Here is a 27,152-nt window from a genome sequence, read left to right on the forward strand (position 1 = left end):
CGTTGGGAGAGATAAATGCTGACTCTGATCCGAAAGTTCCCAACTGCAAAGTTTGCTCCTCCGGCTGCCGCTGCGGGCGAAGGAACTCGGGGACCCCTCCCGCGCTGGGACTTCTGCTCCCCGCATTTTCCAGCCCCCAGTCTCGCGCTCCATCGAACGAGGGCCTCTGGCTGAGGAGCTTTTTCATAATCTTCCCCCAGCACAGAAACGAGCTGCTCGGCCCCCCCAAAGAACAGGTCAACTAAGAAAATGTGGAAGGTGCCAGTTCTGTTCTTCGTTTTGGGAAGCGCATGGCTCTGGGTCCTGGCAGAAGGTAAGACCCAGCAGGCGGGGCTCCCTGCAGCTACTGGTGGGGACGAGCGAGCTGGGACTTGCGGGAACGCCCGGGCCTGGTATTTGAGGTTGCCCGGGAGAGCAGAGCGGAGCTGGCAGTGTATGTGTGCGCACGAGTCCGGAGGACCCGGGAGAACGAGAGACAGCGGCTTTGCTGGTGCCAGGTCGCAGAGGAAGAGCTGAGCGGGGTGCCAGGAGGAGACCCCGAATCCACAGGCAGCAGGTGGAGAGCAGAGGGGGGTCTCCCTCGGTGGCGGCCCACCCCCTGATGGAGTGGAAGGGTAGCCGCCAGGAGCCTTCCACTGGCGGCGCTGGGCTTTCCTACAGGGCTGTGTATCGGAGGACCGCCCATGGCCTCAGAAGAAACTGACCCCAAGGAATCGGGAGGGATAGGGGCTGGGGGTGGAATTCCCCTGTGCTGCGTGCGACTGGCTCCCTCTGGGGGGCTGCCAGGTCTTATACCCTGTAGGAGGGCACGCTGGACACACTCAGGACCCTACCAGCGGAGACCCATTGGAAGAGGCCTCCGTTATCCTCTGTAGAGAGGATAGTGTGTGGGGAAAGGACTGCAGTGGAGGGTCCTGAGTGCGTGGAGGACTATTGTGAACACTGAGATTTAAGCTCCTTTGGGGCCAAAGGAACTTCAATTGGCCAAGAGCGCCAATGACCGAGCGTTGGTGGCTCCTTAGACCTTCACTCCACTGGATCTGATGATGGGAGCTCTGCCTGCCCATTACCTGCATCGTCTCCTCTCCTTTTCCTCTTTCTCTTACATCTTCTTCTCATCTTGCCTCTTCCTGGCTCAGTGTGCTGTGTTTGTGGCACCCATGCACATCGGTCAGAGTTTAATTTTTCTTGGGTTTTTATTTTTAATCCGTTTCCAAAGTAGAATATAAGCTCCCTTGGACACAGCTATGTCTTCGCCTTGATCCCGAGGGCCAAACAATATCTGGCACCACAGTAGTTGCTCACTGAATATTGGTCCAAGGCGTTGTAAGCTAACTTGTGATCTGTGGAGTTGGAGGTTGAGGAAATTAAACTCTTTTTCATTTTCCAAATTGAGGATGGAGGTAAGCCTGGTGCCAGAAGAATCCTGCTTGAAGGGAGGGGTTTGAGGGAGGGCTCCACACAAAGACAATTATACCCAGCCCTAGGGAAGTGATATAGGGTCTATTACTCTCTGCCGGGCCGTCTGCTTCGGGGAGACTGAGCAGCTCTCTTTGCAGGGCCGTGAGCTATTCGTGGCAGTCCTATCTTTGGAACTTCTCTCTCCAGGGCGATATACATGGCTCTGCGTTTCAGTTACATTTCCTTTTTGGCAAGACAGTGTGCAAATGACAACATTTTGTGCTCAGCGGGGCAAGGTGTGGGAGGCCCCCAAACTGAGCCGCATCCCAGCTCTGCCCAGGAAAATCGGCCGCTGGGCGGCATCCTCTGTTTTCTCCCAGGGAAGGGTTAGCCATAATTATCTTAAAGATAGTCCAGAATATCAAAGGTACTCCTAAAAAGAAGTGGTAAACCTTGTCTGAAAAAAACCAGCCACCCCTAGTACTAGCAACTCGATTGCTAAAGACAGAAGCATCCCCGGACCCCTCCCCGGGGGCTGTGTGTCAATGCAGAGTTGCTGGGCTGCTGGCGAGGATTTGAGGCCCAGAAGGAGGTTTTGTCTGAGGATAATGAGTGAGGCAACTTGAATATGGATGAATAACTTCTTTGAGCTGAGCCACTGTGGGCTCTTGTTGGGGAGCTGGGCTGGGGGTAATTATGGTGATGAATTTTATTATCCTTCTCATAGAAGTCTACTCCCCCACTGGGCTTCCCTCATCTAGTGTTATAATCTGATTCAGTTGTATAATCTGGTCCCATGTGTTGTCTCTTGGGATGTTAGTGGATTCAGAGGAGCTCTGCTGTCCACACATCTGGCATTTTCCTCCTTTGGCAGGCCCTGCCCTCACTCTGAACTTTCATCCAAAACACGTACACGGGCCTCTTCGTGAGGTCGTTTATTTTGTGAAATTCTGCAGGCTGCTGCTTGCTGAAAACCCACATGTGCTTTTCCGGGACCAGTCCACTCAGGATTAATCATGCGGTGAACAAATTTCCCTGTGATTTCCCCAAAACTCTTGCCAGTTTCGGATGCCCGGAAATCTTCACGAGTTGCTAAGAGTTTTTTGTTGCACTTAAAGCATCTCAGGTCTGTTAGAGCCTTCGTGAGGGCTCCAAGATCCAAGATCGCATTTAATATAGAAAAGCACATTTTGAAAAAGCATCCAAGCATAAGAAGGCTAAGTTGGGACGTGGCAAATAGGGAGGAACCCAGGCTGAGCAGAGGTACACAGCCCCTTCTCGTTCCTCCGGCCTCCGTAATGAGAGGCCGGTGAGTAACTCTATACTGAGAATTACAGAGACCCCAGACCTTGGAGTGACAGTGGATGGTGTGGCCAAGTAGGAAGGACACCACCTCTCTCCCATTCCCATCCCCCACCATGTGCTAGGAATGTCACAGTTCCCTCATTTAATCATCACCAGGCCTTGAATTATGCATTATTATCTTCAGAATATGCCAGAACTGGGATTCAAAAAATGGGCCTAACTCCAAACCTCAAGCTTTTTTTTGCTACATTACACACTGAAAAAAAAAAAAAAAAAAAAAAAAAGGAGGTTGAACTTGAAATTAAAGGTTAACCTTGCTTTAAACTCCTTAAACATGAAAACAAAATTTTTTAAGGTACAAAAAGATCTTTACATTTAATACTTACCATAATACTCCTTTAAAAATGAAGATGTCACAGTACCTTAAAATAGGATTTATTAATTCATTCCCCAAATAGTAATTCATCATCTCCTGAAGTGCTGGATTTGAACTCTAAGCACGTTTGGGGGAGGCACACCTAGCGTAAAGCATGCACTGCAGTCCTCACCAGCAAAACGAGGAAAGTGTGCTTTAAATTCCACTGGCTTATCTGAATATTTGTCATATTTCTGGCTTCCAAGAGCAGGCATGCCAGGTTACCACTTGTGGAAATATTACAGGGGAGGATGTAGAGAGAGAAAAGGCTCACATACTTGGCAGTACCCTTTTGAAACTCACTTGAGGAAGCTAAATCAGGTCCTCTAAGGCTCTCCAAGGAATCTGCCATTCCTTGGATATTCCAAAGAAATATCCAGTGAGAGTGTTTTGCTGAAAGAGAATCAAATGATTGGGGGGAACGGGTGGGTTACTGAGATAAGTCTTAGGATTCCCGTGGGGTGGGCAGGAGATAAAAGCACCTTTTGATTGGAGTTCTGAATCTTTCCCTACTGATGTCTTAAAACTTTTTGGGAAAGGAAAGTGATCAAGCATGTTATCTGAGGGCTCTGAGATGGAGCCAGGTTAGGGAACAACCGGAATTCTGCCAACTTTCTCCAGGGCAGGAAAATGAGGTGGCTGTTTCCTTCCCTCTGTCTCACCCCAGTGCCCACCAACCAGCCTGCTCATGGCGGCTAGTCCATGGCAAGCATTCCCTTGAACTTCAACAGGTAGGGATGGTCGGGCTCTCCCGCCTTTTCATCTGGCCGAGTGTCTTTGCCTCGGGAATTGGTCAGAGGAGATGGGCTTAATTCTTTGAGGGGAATCGAGCTAAGTTCAGAGGGAAATTTGCAGACCTGCCCACCTCATTCACCTAGTTGTCTGAGAAGCTGCAAACTGAAATTGTCAGGGCAACACTAAATTTTATGCAGGGAAGAAAAACACCCACAAACCAAAAAACAGCAAACCTACCAATAGGATAATCACCTTTCCGGAGGAAGGTGTGCTCTCGACCTCTGTCCAGAGGGTCAGGGCTTCCAGGGCTCCAGGCAGTAGAGAGAGGTCACTGAGGTCCCTCCCCCGGAGCGGGGGAGGTAATCATTGTCATTGTTACATTTGTAGCAGGCAGGGGAATGACAGTTATATGGAATATAGGTGGGAAGCAGGGAAGGGCCACTAGAAGATGCGTCAACATATTACTGATGAGAACGAAGTATTTCCTGTAATTCATCACACTGTCTCCATCTGGGTGAGTAAAACTCAGCTAATATAAGCAAAGCTGTGATCCAATGAATAGTATCCTGCCCAGAGGAGAAGGGAGTCTGTTTGCCTAGAATCTAGACAGGGAGGGGAAAGGAATAAGGACTAGATGACGTGAAGCCTGCCTTGCCCAAGGAATGCATTTATTTAACAAATATTTACTTACTAACTTCTTTGTGAGTCAGGCAAGGCAAACGTTATCCTTGCTAACAGCTAGTATGCAAGATATCATATCTAGTGGCTGTAGGGCTTCTGATCTCAGTCCAGGTGTTCCTGTGAATTAGGGATCCCTGTTCTTTCACAGTCTGGAAATGTATTCCACCCAACTGCTTCACCCCAGACTTTGTTCTATCTGCACCAGACAGCATTTCAGGTATTTCACTCTTGAGAAGGGCACGCCTTGAATAGCAAATATGGGTAGAAAGCATTGGGAAACTATTTCCCATTCTAAATAAGCTATTTGATTTCCTGCCCTCTTATGAGCTTGGCTAGGGTGAAACAGTTTCATCTGAGCTAGATCACCCTATAATAAGATTAAATTTCTGAATCTGTAAAACTAAAGGGACTAGATTCTGGATGGGTGGTATTCATAGCAGTAAGTGTATAATAACAGCTAACAGTTACTGAGTGCTTAGTGTCAAGCACCTTCCAAGCCCTATTTCATTTAATCCACACAACAGACCTACAAGGTAGGAACTATTTGTATTTTACAGATGGGTAAAGAGTCTCAGAGAGCTTCAGTAACTTACACACAGACACAGAGCTAGAAAATAGCAATGGTGAGACTTCACTTCAGGCAGCTCAACCCCAGAGCCCACACCCCTAAACATTCAGCACAACAGCCAGCTATGCTTAGGGTTGTGGCCACCAAGGACACTCAGAGATGTCAGCAGGTTGATTTCAAGTAACTTTTACAGCAGTAACTCCACTTGTTATTTGTTGGATACATAATTCAGATTGAAGAACTAGACTGACGTTGGGGTACCTAACTAAAGGACATAATCCCTGTTCCCTTAAACATTTATAGAGCACACATATTATTAAGAACTTTAAGAGTTAGAATGGAATCATACAGTGGGGCTGCAGCTCACACAGAGAGGCAAGGCAGATGTGTGGGTGGTGTATACAGACAAGGCAGCACAAAAGTCATGTCCTGCGTGGCACACACCATTACCTGCTGCTAGTTTGGAGATGAGATTCTTGTGGGCTTCAGGAGCTGGAAAAACCCTTGTGGGGAAGATGGGACTTGCTCTTGGCTGTGAAAAATGGTGGAGTTGGTTGGGCAGGGTGGCAGGGAAGGGCAATCCTGGCAAGAAAGACTGCTTGAAAAAATGCGTGGAAATTAGAAAAACCTGGAGTTTGTGTGGGAAAAGGTGTGGGCACCCAGGGCTGGGAAAAGCCATGAAGGCTGGCTGGAGTCATGGGTGTCATGGAGTCATGAGTTGGGGAGGGCTGGAAATCAGGGAGAAGGCTGAGTCCGTGTTGAGTTGGAGGTAGACCTTTTTCTGTAGGCAATAGGCAAATGGGAGCAGATTGGGCCATGAATAGTGATTGCCAAAAGAAAACTTAATGGCAAGGACACCATATGGGATTGAATCTAGTTTATGGGACTAGTCTGGGGGAGGGGGAGAGTCAGGAGATAAAGAGGCTAAGTGTGGTTACAGAAGAAGGGGGAATGAGATCAGATTTGGGGGAATAAGAGCCAGCAAGGCTTGTAGCTCAGTACCTCCAGATTTCTTCTTATTCTTTCCTCATTTTCTGGTTTCTTCTTATTCACCTCTTACACCACTCATCACTGCTTTAAACTTTTTTATTGATATATAATTCTCATGACATAAAATGACCCCTTTAAATTAAACGATCCAGTGGTTTTTAGTATATTCAGAGAGTTGTACAACCATCACCACTGTCACTATTAGAATAGTTTCATCACCCCTCCTCCAAAGCCCCACACCATTAGCAGTTGCTCCCATTTCCCCCTCCCTCACCCCCTAGCAACCACTAATCTGCTTTCTGTCTTTATGGGTTTGCCTATTTTAGGTATTTCCTATAAATGTCTTCATACAATATGTGGTCTTTTGTGTCTGACTTTCACTTAGCATGGTGTTTTCAAGGTTCATCCACGTTGTAGCATGAGTCCGAATTTTATTCCTTTTTATGGCAGAATAATATTCTATGATATGGCTCTACTGCATTTTGTTTAGCCATTCACCCATTGATGGACATTTGGGTTGTTTCCTTTTTGGGCCTGTTATGAATAATGCTGCTATGAACATTCATGTACAAGTCTTTGTGTGGACATATGTTTTCATTTCTCTCAAGTATGTTCCTAGGAGTAGAATTGCCAGGTCTTATGGTAACTCTATGTTTAACTTTTTGAGGAACTGCCAAACTGTTTTCCAAAGCAGCTGCACCATTTTACATTCCTCCAACAATGCAGAAAGGTTCCAATTTCTCCACATCCTTGCCAACACTTGTTATTTTCCATTTGGTTGAGTGTTTTTTTTTTTTAAATAGTAGCCATCCTGGTGTGTATGGAGTGGTATCTCATTACAATTTTGATTTGCATTCCCCTAATGACCAATGACGTTGCACTTCTTTTCATGTGCTTAAAGGCCATTTATATATCTTCTTTAGAGAAATATCTATTTGTCTCTTTCGCTCATTTTAAAATTGGGTTGTCATTTTTTATTGTTGAATTCTGTGTGTATTCTGGATACTAGACCTTTATCAGACATATGAATTGCAAATATTCCTCCCATTCTGTGAGCTGGCTTTTCAATCTCTTGATAGCATCCACTGAAGCACAAATTTTTTAAAATTTTGATGAAGTCCGATTTATCTATTTTTTTCTTTTGTTGCCTATACTGTTAGTGTCTTGTCTAGGAAGCCATTGCCTAATCCAAGGTCACAAAGGTTTACTCTTATGTTTTCTTCCAACAGCTGTATAGTTTTAACTCTTACGCTGAGGTCTTTGAGTCATTTGAAATTAATTTTTAATGAATTAATCATGGTGTGAAATAGAGGTCCAACGCCATTCTTTTGCATGAAGATATCTAGTGGTTTCAGCACCATTTTGTTGAAAAGACAGTTCTTTCCACTGAATTATCTTGGTACCCTTGTCAAAATCAATTGCCCATAAAAGTGTGGGTTTATTTCTGGACTCTCAGTTCTATTGCATTGATCTATACATCTGTCCTTATGCTGGTACCACATGGTCTTTCTTTTTTTTTTTTATGCCCATTACATCATTTAATTGCAGAACCAGAAGACCCACATTATGAACCAGAAATTTGGCCCTCACCAGGCAGTAAGTCAGATGGCAACTTGTTTTTTAATTAATTAATCAATCAAGTAATTAATTGGCTGCATTGGGTCTTGGTTGCGTTGCGCAGGCTACTCATTGGGTGGCTTCTCTTGTTGCAGAACACGGGTGCTGGCGTGCGGGCACATGGTCTTGATTACTGTAGTTTTGTAGTCAGTTCTGAAATTGGGAAGTGTGAGTCCTTCTCTTTGTTCTTTTTCAAGATCGCTTTGGCTACTCTTATCACTGTATTTTAATCATTTGTGTACATCTCTTGCTCTTTAGAGAAGAGAGCAGGACCCGTCTTATTCAGCACTTAAAAGAACAAATGGTTGGTACGTAGTAAACTTTGGCAGGAGGAAGAGGGAAGAAACACAGTGGCCCAATCTGTTTGGCAGGACTGACAAGAAGGCAGGTGATAGAAATCAGATTGGAGGGGTGAGAGATTAGGAACCAATGTGATGAGAAGGAACGGGAGGTTATGCATTGTCTTATAGACACAGTGAGTTTGAGGTACTAGTAAGACATCCAATCTGATGTATCTGATGGAGTACCTGGGGAGATCTCAACTAAAATGGCATCAGAAATAAGCCCTGGACACAGAGTTTGCTGCCTGAATTCCCCATTCATGGGAACAAGGGAGAAAGATGGCAAGGAGTCTCAGAAGAAACAGGCTTAGGCTCAAGGCCAAGGGCAGATAGTGGAAACACAGCTACATACTGTGCATTCCTGTAGGGCCTCATCCTCCTGGACTCACAGCTGGTCTGTCTGTGGAGGATGTCTGTGCATGGGTGGATGGTGAGGTCAGAGCCGAAGGGGCTTCTCTTTTCACTGTTGCAAAATCAGGGCCTGCTCAGCTGACAGCCCTGCGTGAATCACAAGCTCAGTTTCCGAGCAGATGGTGAGTGTTTCCCAAACACCCCATCATCCCGTTGAGATGCTGTGCTCCAGGCCGGCACTTCTAAAGCCCGCTTTAGTTGTTTGGTTATTCAAGTACTAAGCGGTCCACCCTAGGAGATGGCCTCTTTGTGCAGGACTGCGACCCCGGCCAGGTTCCAGAAAAGTTATTACAGAGGTGTTGATTCCAGTCCACAAAACTGTGAACTCATTTCCTCTTTTTACTGAGAACATTCCACTCTTGGTCAAGAGAGAAACCTCTCCCCAGGTTGAGTAATCCTGGTTGAGGTTGTAACCAACAGCCTCGAGTTTTGGCATTTGAAGGGTCCTGAGCCCTCTTTGAGGTTGGGGTGAGTCGGTAAGTTGATTCATTCTCCTGAGTCCTGAAAAGTGTACATATTCATTCATTCATTCATTCATTCATTCAGTTATCAGAGACTATGCTAGTGGCTGGGCCGTAGACTTACAGCAGAAAGGAATGCTGCCCTAAAGAAGTTTGATAAATTGATAAATGCTAGTAGGGAGAAAGTCGTGAGTGCGGTGTTATCAAGCCCTACACTAATTTAGAGGAGATTACTTTCTCCTGGCACCTCGGGAGGGTGCGGGTGGGCGCTGAAGAAAGAGGTGTTTTCCCTGGGCCACGAAGAGTAGGTAGGGTTTGGGTGGGCAGTGATGGAGCTGAGTGGGGGAGGAGAATGAGTGGGAGCTGTGGAAAAGTAACCAATACACATAAAGGCTGTGTAACGGAGTGGTTAGAGCTGGGGATTTCTTTGGGGTCTGACAGATCTTGATGTGTAACCCCTGCATCAACCCCTTGCTGGCTACCTGGGTAGATTACTCTCAGCTCCACCATCCTCATTTACAGAATGAGGATGATGTTAGTCTGCAAGGCTTTTGTGAAGATCAAAAGAGAGTGCTTGGCACAGACGTTGTGCACATTCTTCTATAAAATAGTCGCCATTATTAAAATACCTACCTCGTGGATGGTCATGGAGATTGATTGCGAAGATTTGTGAAGGGTACACACTAGGTCTCAATTCCTTTTCCCCCATCGAAGGGAAGAGAATGGATGTGGTTGGGAGACCTGACTTATGGACTGCATGTCCTGCACCTTCCACCTGCCAGTGAGTGGTGTGAGTCCTTGCTTCTGAAATGAAACAGGAGTCCCCGGCCATCTCTGGCCCCTCTCCTTTCTTTATTGCCATGTCCAGCAGCAGAGACTTTCAGAACGCTGCCTTCAGCTTTGGGAGGTGACCCTGAGGGGTCAAAGAAAAATGCCCCTTGGGGCATTGAGCATAACCTCCCCTTCTCTGAAGCCAGGGGATGTTCGCTGTTCCAAATCTTAATGGGTAGCATTTCTTCTGATTTCTCTAGAGGAACTAGTGACACTTGTCTGATCTCTGCAGGCTTGACACGTTTCTCTTGATTTTTATGGGAGAGGCACACATCCCTGATGCCGACAGCGGGCAGTCTCAGCCTCAGCCTGCACGGACGGACAGGACCGGATGCAATGAGTGGACAGGCTGCTGCTCATTAAAAATCAAACAGCAGGGCTTCCCTGGTGGCGCAGTGGTTGAGAGTCCGCCTGCCGATGCAGGGGACATGGGTTCGTGCCCCGGTCCGGGAAGATCCCACATGCCGCGGAGCGGCTGGGCCCGTGGGCCATGGCCGCTGGGCCTGGGCATCCAGAGCCTGTGCTCCGCAATGGGAGGGGCCGCAGCAGTGAGAGGCCCGCGTACCGCAAAAAAAAAAAAAAAAAAATCAAACGGCAGAGCAGCAAAGCTCATCCTCATAGGGGAAGTGTCGTGTTTTCAGCTCTGCTGTCTCTTTCACCAGGGGAAGGCTTTTAACAATTCTTGGGTGAAGCAGGGTGGACAGTGGTAGTAATATTGTAAGGTAAGGGATAACTCAAAAGAAATCTCCTACTTGGCTGTACGTGTTCTCATTCAGTCAGTCACTCAGCAAACATCTGCTAAATACTTAACCATGGTGCCAGGCATGGGGAATATGGGACTCTGTGGGCTGGAGGCTGTACTGTATTGCCTGGAGGAAAATTAAGAGCACGTGTGTCCCTGTGGGGTACTGAGTGGTGTGGCCAGACTTCTAGGAGTTGCCTAGATTCTCCATGGCCAAACTGGGATCCAGTGAGCCATTTACCAGGATCCTTGGAAGGAGTGGAGTTGGTGGGAAGCCCACAGGCCACATCAGTGATTGTACTGACCACAACCCAGGGTCTGCCAGGAGTTGAGGGTCTGGGTCAGCAAATGGCTTTCAATATTCCACAGAAAGGCTTCTGTACAAGTCAGGATGTGGGCCAGCCTATGGGACCAGAGGGGTCACTCAAAAGATGTGGTAAATAAAAGCAAAGTTCGAGCACCTTTCTTCCGGCTGCAGTAACCCACGTCATGGTAACGAAAGGGGAGTGCCATCAAACAGCTGAATTGGGGATGTCTTGAATGGAGATGAAAGAGTGTACAAAGATCTATCTCAGTGATCACGGTGGGTGGTCTGCAGAATGTTGGAAAATGTTGGAGGTTGACACCCCTCTGCAGTTTGGGGTGTGTTTATTTTCAGGCTTCTGAGCACAGTTTTGAGACATGATAGAAAAATAATGTATAAAAGCCAGTGTCTGGGCAAAGAAACAGAAGCAGGCATTTTTGGTTTGGCTTTTTCTAAATAGATGTTTTGACCTCCCTCTAAAAGCATTACATTCTCCCAAATTTAATTGGGATTATTTGTTTGTCAGTTAGCTTACAGTTTCTCCTACAGGGAAAATCCAGAACTTCCTAGGATGTTGCAAGAAAAGAAAAAGAGCATTCTACTTCTCGATGGCCACAAAAATCATTCCAAGGCCATGCAGTCATCCATCTTCAAAGGGTTATTTGTGCATTTAGATGCTGGAGCAGCTCAAGATGCTAGAAAATCCAGACAACATGAAAGATGCCTTAATCTATTGGCTAACACCACCGGTTTTCTTTGAAACCCTGGGGGTAACTCAGCTTGGCTTCTTTTAAAATCAACTTTCCCACTTTAATCTCCAGCTGTTGGATTCTGAAGCTTCAGGTCAGCAGAAAGAGGACCACAGGGAACTTCTTCCTTATGTGGAGATGGAAATGGGGCAGAAGCTCTTTACCTAAACTTATGTAGGAGACTTCTGTGGCTGTCCTGATAAAACAAGGTGAAATCCAGTAAAGGACTCAGAATCATATGGGAACATCCTACTTTTTCAGTTCACCAATTCATACTCTAAATGTTATCAGGACTTCCCTAGTGGTCCAATGGTTAGGACTGTGCCTTCTAATGCAGGGGGTGAGGGTTCAACCCCTGGTCGGGGAGCAAAGATCCCGCATGCCTCACGGCCAAAAAAACCAAAAGAAACCCCAAAACCCATAAAATAGAAGCAAGGGCTTCCCTGGTGGCGCAGTGGTTGAGAGTCCACCTGCCGATGCAGGGGACATGGGTTCATGCCCCGGTCAGGGAAGATCCCACATGCCGCGGAGCGACTGGGCCCGTGAGCCATGGCCGCTGAGCCTGCGCTTCCAGAGCCTGTGCTCTGCAATGGGAGAGGCCACAGCAGTGAGAGGCCTGCGTACCACAAAAAAAAAAAAAAAAAAAAAAAAAAGAAGCAATATTGTAACAAATTCAATAAAAGACTTTAAAAAAATAAAATAAATGTTGTTATCCAAGGGCTGCAGCAAATGGTAAAATGAAGTCTCGCCGCTGAGGTTTCATACTGATTTCTGATTGTTGGGGTAATGACTTCAGATGCTTTCCAGCCATTACCCGTCCAGTTCTTTCCCTTCCCGCTGCTCTGTCCTGGTGCAAACACCACCCGCTTCTGCCTGGACAGCAGTCTAAGTGATCTCTCAGCTTCCATCTGACCCCAGCACCATACCCGACACCCACATCTATTCCATGGCACTAAGAGTGGTTCCTGGGACTGGGGTTAGGTCCTGCCCCCACTCAGAGCATGTCCTGGCTTCCTTTCTACTCCAGTTGAAATCAAGACCCCTTCCTTACAGAGTTCCACCAGACTGGCCCTCCACACCTCCCCGGTCTCATTTTCTTACCATCCAGCCACACTGATCACCCTGTTTCTGGAGGGTGTGGTGCTCCAAGCTCATTCTGGGCTTCAGGGTTAGTTAGACCAGCTCTTCACCTACCTGGAGATCACTCAGTCATTCAACAAATATGTACTGAGTGCCTCCCCTATGCCAGTGTCGTAGGCAATGGGGACATTGAGGTGAAACAGCCTTTACTGAGCTTATGTTCTAGTGGGACAGTCGATCAGTGAATATACAAATATTCACTAATATTAGTGTGTGGGGAGGGGGGTACTGATTTCCACGGGTGGTCAGGAAGGCCTCCCGAGAAAGTGCCCTGTGAGCAGGGATCTGAAGGGGGGGTGTGCAGGAGCACTATCTTGAGATTTTCCCTGTTTGTCTGCTTGTTGTGAGCACCCGTGCTCCACCACAACAGTACCCAAATCCACGAGAGTGGAGACCTCACCTGGTTCACGCCTCTGTCTCCAGTGCCCAGAATGGGGCCCAGCATATAGTAGGTGTGCAGTAAATATTCAAGGAGATAGAGGTGAACCTCGGGAAAGCTCCAGTCTCCATCGTTGCTGCTGCCTTTGTTTGTAGAAGCAAGAGAACCTCTGCTCTGAGAAATACAGCCTTTGTAAGGCAGATCACACCTGACTTCTTACCTGCCACTTCTGGATGCTCAGTCCGAGAAGGGGACTCATTTGAGGAAATAGAGGTTGTCGTCACTAAATAACTTGATTGGGGGATTCTAACAGATGGGGTTTCATAAGAGGAGGTGAGATGCCCAAGGAATCAACTGCTTCCGACAACCAGGATTATAATTTTTTTAATGAAGATATTGGATACTGTAATTCAATTTATTTGGGTGCATAATTTACATTTTTCATTGTTAATCTTATGTTAATCTTTTTTTTTAACATCTTTATTGGAGTATAATTGCTTTACAATGGTGTGTTAGTTTCTGCTTTATAACAGTGAATCAGCTATATACATATACATATATCCCCATATCCCCTCCCTCTTGCATCTCCCTCCCACCCCTCTAGGTGGTCGCAAAGCACTGAGCTGATCTCCCTGTGCTATGCAGCTGCTTCCCACTAGCTATCTATTTTACATTTGGTAGTATATATAAGTCCATGCCACTCTCTCACTTCGTCCCAGCTTACCCTCTCCCTTCCCCATGTCCTCAAGTCCATTCTCTACATCTGCGTCTTTACTCCTGTCCTGCCCCTAGGTTCTTCAGAACCTTTGTTTTTTAGATTCCATATATATGTGTTAGCATACGGTATTTGTTTTTCTCTTTCTGACTTACTTCACTCTGTAGGACAGACTCTAGGTCCATCCACCTCACTACAAATAACTCAATTTCATTTCTTTTTATGGCTGAGTAATATTCCATTGTATATATGTGCCACATCTTCTTTACAGGATTATAATTTAAGGGAGGATGAGGATGGGGGTAAAGAGGAAGGATGTCAGAACCCGGGACGGGTGGGCATTTTCCAGGCAACAGCTGCCATAGAGGCACAAAAGGATCTTGGGGGCCAATGAGCAGGCAAAACACTTGGCTTTGCATCCACTCACTGACCAGGCCAACTTGGCAAATCGTTTAACTTCTGACCTTGTTAAAGAAAGTTATTTTGGCACTTGTTCAAACAGTTGGAAAACTTTATTCAAGACTATTGCCATAGGGGAGAGAGATGGGGCTCAACTTCAAATACAATAAGGACAGCTGGGGATTTGTAGCCAAGGAGCAGAGTGAGGGGCAGTGGATGGAAAATGATGAAGAAGAGACCTCAAGGGTAGGGGGAGTCTTGCTAAACTGGCCTAACAGGATTCTTGCTAAAGGCAGTCCAGGGACTTAGACATCAAAGGTGGGAGATGGGGAACTTGATCACATATCGAGGGGTCGAGAGATTGTCTCTAACCTGACTTAGCAGGGTTCTTGCTGAAACTGGACTCTGCAATGATGGACATGGAAGCCCAAGGCCATGGTCTCATTGAGAAGAGGGCTCAGAGGAGCCTCACTAAGGTTTGGTCCAGGAGGGCCTCTGTCAACCTCACCTTCCTCATCTGATCAATGGGGACAAAAATGCCAGTGCAACCCACCTTGTGATATAAAGTCAGCCTGAAGATGTTGTGTAAACCCTACATTGCTGAACAAATGGGAGAGAAGGTGTGTTGTAATGCTGTTCCTCCTGCCCTCAGCAGAACCTATGACTCAGAAAGATCTCAGTGCACTTGTGTTCGAGTGTGGCGCCCTCTCCTTGCTTGCTCTCTGCACCCTGTTTTATTCTAACTACATCCCTGGCACAGAATTAGCTCAGCAGCCGTCAGCTGGTGTGAAGAGGAAGAGGGAGATGATGGCGAGGGGAACACAGATCTAGGAATCAGTTCTGGAAGGAGTCTGCAGACAGAGGGTAGAATGTAGGGGGCATGGGGGCAGACGGCAGGGCCCAGGCCATTTAGGCTGGTCCTTTTGCTAAAGGTTTCTCCCAATACCATGACACAGTATTTGGAAGAAACCATTTGTCTCAATGAGAGCTAGTTTTGAAGCAGAGAGGAAAAGAGGAGTTATTGAAATGACAGTTTAATCCTTGGGGGAAAATCAAATTTATATTCCCATTTTACATCACGCTTTGAGGCGAACACAAGACAAATAGAAAGAACCTTAAGGAAAATATAGATGGGGCTTCCCTGGTGGCGCAGTGGTTGGGAGTCCGCCTGCCGATGCAGGGGACGTGGGTTCGTGCCCCAGTCCGGGAGGGTCCCACATGCCCTGGAGCCGCTGGGCCGGTGAGCCATGGCCGCTGAGCCTGCGCGTCCGGAGCCTGTGCTCCGCAACGGGAGAGGCCACGACAGTGAGAGGCCCACGTATCGCAAAAAAAAAAAAAAAGAAAATATAGATGAATATTTACATAATGTTGAGGAAGGGTTTGTAAGTATGACATCAGAGGGACAAAACAAGCTTAATAAGTTTGACTAGTGATAGACCTTGCCACTTACAAAAGAGACATGCCAATTAGTAAAAAAAAAAAAAAACAGATTGTAGCATCTATTCCAAAGAATACATTCTTAAGGCATAAAGAGCACTTAACAATTATAAAAAAAAAGGTGAATACCATAAGAGAAAAATGGTCACAAGAGAAGACACTCCTATCGGCCAGCAAACAGATGGAACAACTCACCAGCACAAATCAGAGACGTGCAAATAAAACCACAAAACTGAAAACACTTACACAAAGCCTTTTTTTTTTTTTTCCACAAAGGCTTTTAATCAAGAATTTGGGACTGTTGCAAGACAATCATAGTAACAGTGTGATTTAATGTTCCATCCAAATTCTAAAATATTTTAAAAGAAATGCTATCCCATAAATGTATGGAAACTAGAATAATTTCTTTGGAGCTATTAAACTTTAATGCTAAGATAAAAATGATTCATAATTAACACTTTTATCCCAATAAGCATCTCTTCAGTGCTCATTTGTTCTCAAACTTAGAAACCTTAAGATCAAATCAAATTATCACATCATCTTCTTAGAGGTAGTACCTTTTTAAAGAATAATACATACACACAAATTCCAAAGCAAATGGATGCCTTACAGCCGTATTTGGAAACTTCCATTGGTTCTGACCGGCAGGCTGGAGGAGGCTGGGTGTGGCAGGAAAAAGGTGTTCATGTGAACATAAGGGGACACCGCTCCAGAACAGACTCTGTTATTGTAGGTTCATCGCTGCACTTATATAAACAGTTTTGCGTGTTGCCTGTGCACACACGTGTCTTAGGAAGAAAAAAAGGATTGGGGAGTGAAGGCATCAATACATGATTTGAATTTCACCATTCAAGAGAAAAGGATGTCAAATGCTGGCTGGAAACTCAGCAGCTGGGCTCGTAGGAACCCTTCACCCAGGAAAGCCTTCAGCCGAAATAATGAGAGGGAGAATTGAGCATCTCTTGTTAAAGATCAACTTTCCCATGGAGCAAAAAGAACGCCAGGGCAGTGAGACAAAAGAAATGCCTCTTAATCATGAGTGTCATTCATAAAATGTCCTTTGTCTATTCAGAGCAATTTTAGTCCTTGGGTCTGTGGGCCAAGAGTAGAAAAGAACAAGAAGGAATTTTTATCAAGTTACGCTTTCAATGAACTGAACATTCTATGAAAGAATTCAAACTAACTTCATTCAGTACTTAATTTGTTTAAAGCAAGGGTGGCTTTATTTTGTTTTTTAAAGTTAGAGGATGCCATATAGTAAGTGATTTTGCTGAACACTCCAGAAAACATTTTTTAAGTGGATGATCTGTTAACTGAGTTCAAACCAGGAGTGGAAGAAAAGAAAATAGGATGCTTAGTTTTTAAATAAAGACCGCTTGCCTAGCAAAGGGATATTCCCCCTTGAGCTTGATAACTACATTCAGCATTTGGGACTTCCCTGGTGGCACAGTGGTTAAGAATCCGCCTGCCGATGCAGGGGACACGGGTTCTTGCCCTGGTCCGGGAAGATCCCACATGCCGCGGAGCGGCTAGGCCCGTGAGCCATGGCCGCTGAGCCTCCGTGGCCGGAGCCTGTGCTCCGCAACGGGAGAGGCCACAACAGTGAGAGGCCCGCGTACCACACACACACAAAAAAATCCGCCTGCCAATACAGGGGACATGGGTTTGAGCCCTGGTCCGGGAAGATCCCACATGCCGCGGAGCAACTAAGCCTGTATGCCACAACTACTGAGCCCGTGAGCCACAACTACTGAGCCCGTGTGCCATAACTACTGAGCCCACGAGCCACAACTACTGAAGCCCATGTGCCACAACTACTGAGCCTGCATGCCACAACTACTGAGCCCGCATGCCACAACTACTGAAGCCCGTGCACCTAGAGCTCATGCTCCACAAGAGAATCCACCCCCCCCCCACAACTAGAGAAAGCCCGAGCGCAGCAAAGAAGACCCAACGCAGCCACAAAAAAAAAAGTACATTCAACATTTGCTGAGATCATGGTCATAAATCCTTAGCAGGAGCCCCCAGCAACCAGCCAAAAAGGGAGGCAATCCATTTGCAGGCACTGAGGTATTCAGTTATTGCTAACTAGTGAAAGCCTTTCCCCCCACCCCAGATGAAAAATAAATGCATATGCTTGGGAGGCTCATCCAGAACGTCGATTGGCAGCATTGGATTAGGACCCTCAGTACAAAACGAAGGCTCATGGAACAGGAGAATTTACTCTAGAGGTTTCCTTCCTCTATGCATCAGCAAAAAAGCTGTGATCAAATATTTATTAGCTGTGACTTTGGCTGAGCTATCTAAGCATGGGAAAAATAAGGAATCTTAAGGCAAGGGCCAGATGGCTCACTTAGGCGCTGTCTAGATATGAATATCTGCCCTTCAATTAAGCACATAAGTCTCCAAGCACCCTCTCGCTCTTGCTTCTGGGCTGTGTGTGCTCACTTATTTTGCAACTGCATTTAGTCATGGAGTTTCTTCCAGAGCCACTCTGAGTCTGGAGAGGGAACCCATGACCAATGAGTCAGATTTGTTTTAACTTGTGAAAAGGGTTATTTGATGAGTTGAGATGGTGCTCCTACTCGGTCAGGATTAGCTCCGATCATTGCGGTAGAGGATGAAGAAGAGGCCACTTCTAGTTCTCTCCCGAGTCCTGGAATTCAACCTGCAATCCCACCCTCCTCCATCCACCCTCCTCCCATCCACCCTCCTCCCACCCACCTCCATCCCCTCCTCCTCTGGAAACCTTTCTCATTGGCACACAGGATCATTCACCTAGTGGTAATGCAGAAAAGCCAGGGCCAGGGGCTGTGAGGTCTCTCTTTAGTATAGGTCTGGGCGCACTAAAAGTTCTATTGGTTATCTCGGCATCCTTAAGTATATTACTGATCTCCCCCATAGGCGATAACCCCAACCGTAAAAGAAGAGGTTGAACTCTGTGTCGTCTATGAGGTCTGTGGTCAGAGCCAGTGATTCTAATCATTCAAGCAGACAGCGGTCTCAAAATTAAATGGAGAGTGAGATTGATTTTACAAAGAAGGAGGCCCTGCTTTTGGACATTCTGATTCAGTAGGTTTGGGATAGAGCCTGCTAATTAGCATTTTTAGAAATCTTTCCAGGTTATTCTTCTAGGTCTAAACGATATTCTATTGACCCGAATGCATTAATTCATTGTATGAAATGGCACCAGGAAGAGTCAGGTTCATTACTGAAAAGGCAAAGTGTACACCCCCCATCCAGCATACCTCAGTGGGATACCAGGGAGGGGCTGCCTGCTTCACCTTTTTATATTCCCATCTTCCTTTCTTTTACAATGGAGATAACCAGGCAGTTGTATGTATGTAGACTGGTTTGTGTTAAGCCAGAATGACAACCCCCCTAAAAAGAAAAAAATACCCAAAAGAAATGAAAAGAAAATAATCTGACTGAAGCTGGCCAGTTAGGTCTGCCCACATGATTTCCACGTTAAGGTCTGACTCCGTCTTTCCTTTTCAGTCAGCACAGTCCGGCCAGAAGATAACATGACTACAGGTGTGGAAAATCACAACGCGACCCTGGGTGTGGAAGATTACATGGTGACCCCAGGTGCCAGTGGAGAGCCCCATGAGTCCGCTGGCTCGACAGCTCTGGTGAGTGATCACATGCAGGGATATTTATTATATGTATGTGATGACATGCAAGGTTACTTATTATATGTATGTGGTCACATGCAATGATATTTTGTGACTGGCTTATTTCAGTATGCTTGAACATAATGTCCCCAGTGTTCATCCATATTGTAGCATGTGTAAGAATTTTTTTCCTTTTGAGGTTGAATAATATTCCATTGTATGTACCACATTTTCTTCATCTGTTTGGATTGCTTCTAACTCTTGGCTATTGTGAATAGTGCTGCTATGAACAAGGTTGTGCAAATATCTCTTCCAGACCCTGCTTTTAATTCTTTTGGGTGTACATCCAGAAGTGGGATTGCTGGATCATATGGTAGTTCTATTTTTAATTTTTCTAAGGACCTCCATTCTATTTTCTGTAGTGATTGCAACCATTCTACCAACAGTGCACAATGGTTCCAGTTTCTCCACATCCTTGCCAACATGTTATTTTCTGTTCTTTTGATAGTAGCCATCCTAACAGGTGTGAGGCAATAATCTCATTGTGGTTCTGATTTGCTTTTCTCTGATGATTAGTGATATTAAGCATCTTTTGTATGTTTTTTGGCCATTGCATACCATATTTGGAGATTTGTCTACTCAAGTCCTTTTGCCCAGGGAACTCCCTGGTGGTCCAGTGGCTAGGACTCTGTGTTCCCACTGCAGGGGGCATGGGTTTGATCCCTGGTCAGGGAACTTAGATCCTGCATGCTGTGCCTTTTGCCCATTTTTTAAATCAAGTTATTTGACTTTTTTGTTATTGAGTTGTAGGAGTTCTATATACTTTAATCAGATATTAAAGTATATGATTTGCAAATATTTCCTCCCATTCCATAGGTTGCCTTTTCACTCTGTTGGTTGTGTCCTTTGATGCACAAAATTTTAAAGTTTGATGTGGTCCCATTGATCTATGTTTGTTTTTGTTGCCTGTGCTCACTAGCATATTTGTTGAATGCTACATTGGCATGAACTTTGGAGTCAACAGAACCATTTCCAAGTCTTGTTCTGTTGCTTGTTAGCTCTGTGAGCTTGGGCATATTATCTGATCTCTCTAAGCCTGATTCATACTATAGGGTTAATAATAGAATTTACTTAGGGGTTTTCTGTGGTGTATTTGAGAAGGTATTTAGAGGGCCTGGCAAATAGTAAGCTCTTAGTAAAGGCTAACTATCACTCTAATTGGGGGAGGAAGGGCATTAAAAATAATACAACATAGTATGTGCCAAGTAAATGTTACAGGGGAAAAGTGCCATTCAAGTTCAAGGAAGAGAAAGAATTAATGCCTCGTGCCCCAGTATTTTCTGAAGAGTTTAGACCTTAGGAAGTCAGCGTGCTAAACATTTGGCATTTATTTCAGGATTTTATTCCTATCCCCATTCTTGTTTTTTCTTTATGTTTGTTTTCTTGTTTCCACTTTAAATTTAGGTCATCATATAGCTTATACATTTATGCCACCTTAAATCCATTTCTCTTATAAGGCAGAGTATAAAGCATTAGGTTTCATTTCTGTTTTGCCTCATTTACATCTCCAATAGATGCCGACAAGAGCAAAGAGCATAACAGAGGGTCACAAAGAGGACCTGCCAACTGCAGAAAGCACAGTCCACTCCCAAGGACAAAGCCAGAGCACCACAACCCTGAATGTGGCAACTAGTCAGTCCCCAGGTAAGAAAACCAGACACCCCAGTAGGGGTTGATCTTCTTCTGCATAATCAGTGTATTCCAAAAAATCCAGGAACAAATATAATAATCAATAGGGCACATATTGGAATGCAAGCACTAATTTTGAACCAAGCTTTCTGTGGTAGGTTCAGAATTTGTATTTATTGGGTTGCTGAACACAGCTTTCTAACCTTAAATGACAACCAGTGATAATGCCTCCACAGGGGCAAGTTAGGTAGCTGCTGGTGTCATATTGCTGACCCTAACCTGATATAATGCCACACTAAGAACTTTGTGTTGACACCCAAAAGCGTAAAGCTTAGCCAACCTATGTAAATCTTAGTAGATTCTATGCTAACATTTACCATCTTACACTGAGTTCATGTCTGTACACATGAAGCAAGAATATACTCTAAACCAGTCTTACCAGGATTTGGGGTTGTGCTTGTGATTCACAGTTGGTACCTGCAGCAAAGTGAATGGGACTCCTTGAGGTGAAACTCCTTAGGACAACTTTGAGTCTTTGTCATTATTATGAGGTTTAGACCATCACTAATGAGCATGAGGAAAGATCATTGCCATTACAACTTAGCAAGGGAAAGAGCCTCCTATTTCCAAAACTTTCTTAAGAGAAATTCAGTTGTTTGGGATATTTTAAAAATATACCTTATTTTGGGCTTCCCTGGTGGCGCAGTGGTTGCGAGTCTGCCTGCCGATGCAGGGGACACGGGTTCGTGCCCCGGTCTGGGAGGATCCCACATGCCGCGGAGCAGCTGGGCCCGTGAGCCATGGCCACTGGGCCTGCGCGTCCGGAGCCTGTGCCCCGCAATGGGAGAGGCCACAGCAGTGAGAGGCCCGCATACAGCAAAAAAAAAAAAAAAAAAAAAAAAAAAAAATATATATATATATATATATATATATATATATATACCTTATTTTATAGTAGATAGGAGTGGAAGAGAAAAGGAACTAATCCTCTAATAACTGCAATGAGTGCTTGCTAACTCAAGCAATTTTCTATAATCATTTTATATACTTAGGTGTTTTCGTCTTTAAATGAAAGCAAACATAAGGACCTTCCCTAAAGCCGTGGTTCCTGAAACCAGCTGCACAGCTGAACACCTAGAAAGTTGTTCCCTACTGTTTAATATGCATTTCCAGACCCAACCGCCAATCTGGTTTTAAAAACTCTGTAGCACTTCTGAAGATTTTTTGAATGCATTATATTTGTACACACATGTTCATAGCAGCAGTAGACACAGTAGCTAAAACATGGAAGCAACCCCATTATCCATGGACAGATGACTGGATAAACAAAATGTGTCATATACATACAATGGAGTATTATTCAGCCTTTAAAAGGAAGAAAATTCTCACACATGCTACAACATAGATGAACCTTGAGGGTTAAATGGAATAAGCCAGTCACCAAAAGACAAACACTGTATGATCCCACTTAGATGAGATACATAGAGTAGTCAAAATCATAGAGACAGAAAGTAGAATGGTTGTTGCCAGGGCTGGGGGGAGGAGGGAGTGGGGAATCGGTACAGTGTCAGTTTTGCAAGATGAAAAGGAGTTCTGGAGATGGATGGTGGTGATGTTTGCACAACAGTGTGAATGTATTTAATACCATCAAACAGTACACTTAAAAATGGTGAAGATAGGGCTTCCCTGGTGGCGCAGTGGTTGGGAGTCCGCCTGCCGATGCAGGGGACATGGGTTCGTGCCCCGGTCCGGGAGGATCCCACATGCCGCGGAGCGGCTGGGCCCGTGAGCCATGGCTGCTGAGCCTGCGCGTCCAGAACCTGTGCTCCACAACGGGAGAGACCACAACAGTGAGAGGCCCGCGTACCACACACAAAAAAAAAAAAGAAAAAAAAATGGTGAAGATAGTAAAGTTTATGTTCTGTATTTTACCACAAAGATAAAAAAAGTTTTATATATAACATGCTTTGAAAATAAAGCCTACGGTTACTCCAAGATGCTAAAGAAACGGTTAACATTAAATACCAGAGAGAACCAAATAGGGCTAAGCAAGGAAAGAATCGTTAGTATATTGATAATTGGTCATTGGAAAGCATTTCAAAATTTTGGAGAAGCATTGATCATTTGTAACAAGAGTTCACAGCTAATGAGCAGCAGAAAATAGAGCATTACAAGTTAACTAGTTTTTATAGCATACCAGGAGATTTCTCCTATTCCTTAAAAATAAAAATTCTCAATTAACTGGAAAATACTCATGGTTACTCTCTTGTCCTGTCCCCTACCCCACCCTTTCACAAAAACTGTGATTATGGCACATTCCCACTTCATGCATCAGCGTTCCAAGAAATTTTCACATGTGAGTTAAAGTGTAATTATAAACAATTTGTTTTTTAAGAGGTCATTTTATTAGGGCAGCAGATGTCTTTCCCATGAAACACCCAAGTTTGATGATGTTCATACGTATGACACACTTGCATGATCACAGTCAGTATAACAGGGAGGGAGCTAGGGAGTACAAGACTCGTAAACTCTAATTTAGTAATGAATCTTCACAAACTTTATTTTCGGTAATGTGTTTTCTGACAGATGATGTCTTTGATGGTGATTGTTATGTTATGAGCCCAGTATGCAGCCACCATGTTAAGACATGATAAGCAAAAGACATGACCTGTCTCTACTGGTAGTTGGCAGCCAGGTATAACATTTAGGGAGTCGATTTGATGACACCATTGTCCTGGGCAGGCTTCAAAACCAGCAATCTCCCAGTCTCCCAACTGGGTTGGCGTGATCAGCTTGAGCTCCACGTAAACGCTGGAGAGCTGTGAGTTCAGCTCATGCAGGGAGAGCTGGGTTCAAGGACCCAAACCCTGGGGCCATCTTGAAAAGATGTCTTCTTTTTGAAGATGGATTTGGTACAGAGTGGATGACTTCTTTCCAACTCAACCATTAGAAAAAGAAAGCATCGTATAGCTGATCGTTGGCTGGTGTCACCTTTGATTAGGAAAGCTATTGGATATCTGTGGTATTTTGCAAATTGTGAACGAAGTTTCTAGGGAAGGGCCTGATTGCATCACTTCTCTCCATTGTCTCATTATATCAAGGCCTCTTGACTTCTTCATAAACACCTACCACCCAGAGGAGTAAAGGACTCAGTGTACAAAGAAGTTGATGGGAGAAACAAAACAAAAGGCCTTTATTTTTTAATAGAAATTGTGTAAAATTACCTGAAAGAAACTCACAGTTTTATTACTTACAGGAAGGTATTCATAATTAAACAACTTCACATGCTTGGTAAATTAGAATATTCACATTGTAACTATTGGATTAAGTTTAGCTGCAGATAGAAATCCTACAATAATAGTGCCATAAATACAAAGGGTATATTCTCATTAAAATCATGTGCCCTGTAAGATCTGGATTTTGCTAGGAAATTGATATCATGAGGCAAATCACAGTCTTGACCACAACTTCCAAAACATTTTGCTCTCAGAATGATGTTTCTTCAAAATAGACCTCATCACAATGGGCGAGTTTTCCATGATCTTGACATTGGACCAAGAATCAAGGGGCTTAGATTCTTTTGTTACCCTAACTTCTGAAATCTTTGACTATTTATTTAAGATCTCTATGGGTCCATTTCCTTGACACTGCTCTCTACAGTGGGTGAGAAAAAAAGTAACATCCACAAAAGAACTACAGACCCATAGGTGTGAAGAAGCATTCATAAATTCAATAATAATAGTTTTGATTGAGAATGAAAAATGGAGCTGGAGGAATCAGGCTCCCTGACTTCAGACTATACTACAAAGCTACAGTAATCAAGACAGTATGGTACTGGCACAAAAATAGAAAGATAGATCAATGGAACAGGATAGAAAGCCCAGAGATAAACCCACGGACATATGGTCACCTTATCTTTGATAAAGGAGGCAGGAATGTACAGTGGAGAAAGGACAGTCTCTTCAATAAGTGGTGCTGGGAAAACTGGATAGGGACATGTAAAAGTATGAGATTAGATCACTCCCTAACACCATACACAAAAATAAGCTCAAAATGGATTAAAGACCTAAATGTAAGGCCAGACACTATCAAACTCTTAGAGGAAAACATAGGCAGAACACTCTATGACATAAATCACAGCAAGATCCTTTTGGACCCACCTCCTAGAGAAATGGAAATAAAGACAAAAATAAACACATGGGACCTAATGAAACTTAAAAGCTTTTGCACAGCAAAGGAAACCATAAACAAGACCAAAAGACAACCCTCAGAATGGGAGAAAGTATTTGCAAATGAAGCAACTGACAAAGGATTAATCTCCCAAATTTATAAGCAGCTCATGCAGCTCCATAACAGAAAAACAAACAACCCAATCCAAAAATGGGCAGAAGACCTAAATAGACATTTCTCCACAGAAGATATACAGACTGCCAACAAACACATGAAAGGATGCTCAACATCTTTACTCATTAGAGAAATGCAAATCAAAACTACAATGAGATATCATCTCACACCAGTCAGAATGGCCATCATCAAAAAATCTAGAAACAATAAATGCTGGAGAGGGTGTGGAAAAAAGGGAACACTCTTGCACTGCTGGTGGGAATGTGAATTGGTACAGCCACTATGGAGAACGGTATGGAGGTTCCTTAAAAAACTACAAATAGAACTACCATATGACCCAGCAATCCCACTACTGGGCATATACCCTGAGAAAACCATAATTCAAGAAGAGACATGTACCAAAATGTTCATAGCAGCCCTATTTACAATAGCCCGGAGATGGAAACAACCTAAGTGCCCATCATCGGATGAATGGGTAAAGAAGATGTGGCACATATATACAATGGAATATTACTCAGCCATAAAAAGAAATGAAATTGAGCTATTTGTAATGAGGTGGATGGACCTAGAGTCTGTCATACAGAGTGAAGTAAGTCAGAAAGAGAAAGACAAATACTATATGCTGACACATATATATGGAATTTAAGAAAAAAAATGTCATGAAGAACACAGGGGTAAGACAGGAATAAAGACACAGACCTACTAGAGAATGGACTTGAGGATATGGGGAGGGGGAAGGGTAAGCTGTGACAAAGTGAAAGAGCGGCATGGACATATATACACTACCAAACGTAAGGTAGATAGCTAGTGGGAAGCAGCCGCATAGCATAGGGAGATCAGCTCGGTGCTTTGTGACCGCCTGGAGGGGTGGGATAGGGAGGGTGGGAGGGAGACACAAAAGGGAGGGGATATGGGAACATATGTATATGTATAACTGATTAAATTTGTTATAAAGCAAAAAATAAAATAAAAAATAATAAAGAATAATAAAAAAAATAGTTTTGAAACAAGACCATGTCAGAGCTTGCTTAAAAATCCCCTGATCCAATTTACTTAAGAAATTATCCTCTTTGCTTGTGTTTTGCTACCTTCCATTTAGGGTAAATTCATCTTCTGCCAGTTGTTAAATTATAGTTACTAAATCCTAATAATTCTATATCATTACATCTCTCTCTTTATAGGGAAAGCAGATGGAAAAAAACCAACAACTGTTGAGAAAGGTGGGTTAGATTTTGGTACCAAAATATTCTTATGTTTTAAAAAAGGTTTCTTTGAACTTAATCTTTGTGATGAATTACATTCTTTCCTGGATTGTAGTCAATGGGAGCAGAATACAAACCTTCTGAGAACAGGTTTCAAACCTCTTTTAAGAGAGAAAAGCCTGTATTTGAAAATAAGCAAACTGCAAATGAGTCTGTTCACTTAATGACAGCTATGGAAAATGGTGTCATATCACAATTTATCATTCCTAAGAATGAAAATAGAGGGGCTAATTTAGTAGCTGTGTGTACACAAATGCTACCCAGTAATTAACAGTGAAGCCACCTAGTAGGAGTGGTATGCTTGAGAGATCTTAAGACCCAGAAAACTTTCTATTCATAATATGAGATTAGAATAACCCAACATTTCTCCCTTCCTAAGTCAACTCCCACCGAATACAGGAGAAACAACATAGAACATCATTTGTTATCTACAGTGGGCCAGTGGCATTGCTTATTGGTGGTGTATTGCTTATCTGGGGCTTATGCTTTTTTTTCTTCTCAATCAGGTGGCTTGTCAACAGTGACCCTGGTTGGAATCATAGTTGGGGCCTTACTAGCCATTGGATCCACTGGTGGAATCATCGCTGTGTTTGTTCGAAAAATGTCAGGAAGGTACTCGTAA

At 44.2% G+C, this 27,152-nt stretch overlaps 1 protein-coding gene across 1 annotated transcript; it reads left to right on the forward strand.

Moving 5' to 3' along the window:
* Positions 1-249: 249 nt before the first annotated feature.
* Positions 250-27,152, forward strand: PDPN (podoplanin; the record flags this gene model as incomplete). The annotated part of the gene is made up of 3 exons (XM_079719862.1): positions 250-313; positions 19,120-19,257; positions 27,037-27,152. 3 exons carry the CDS (start codon positions 250-252, stop codon positions 27,150-27,152), a joined length of 318 nt encoding a protein of 105 aa, XP_079575988.1.

This window comes from Hyperoodon ampullatus (genome assembly GCF_949752795.1).
Source record: "Hyperoodon ampullatus genome assembly, chromosome: 2".
In the NCBI taxonomy this organism is placed as follows: domain Eukaryota; kingdom Metazoa; phylum Chordata; class Mammalia; order Artiodactyla; family Ziphiidae; genus Hyperoodon; species Hyperoodon ampullatus.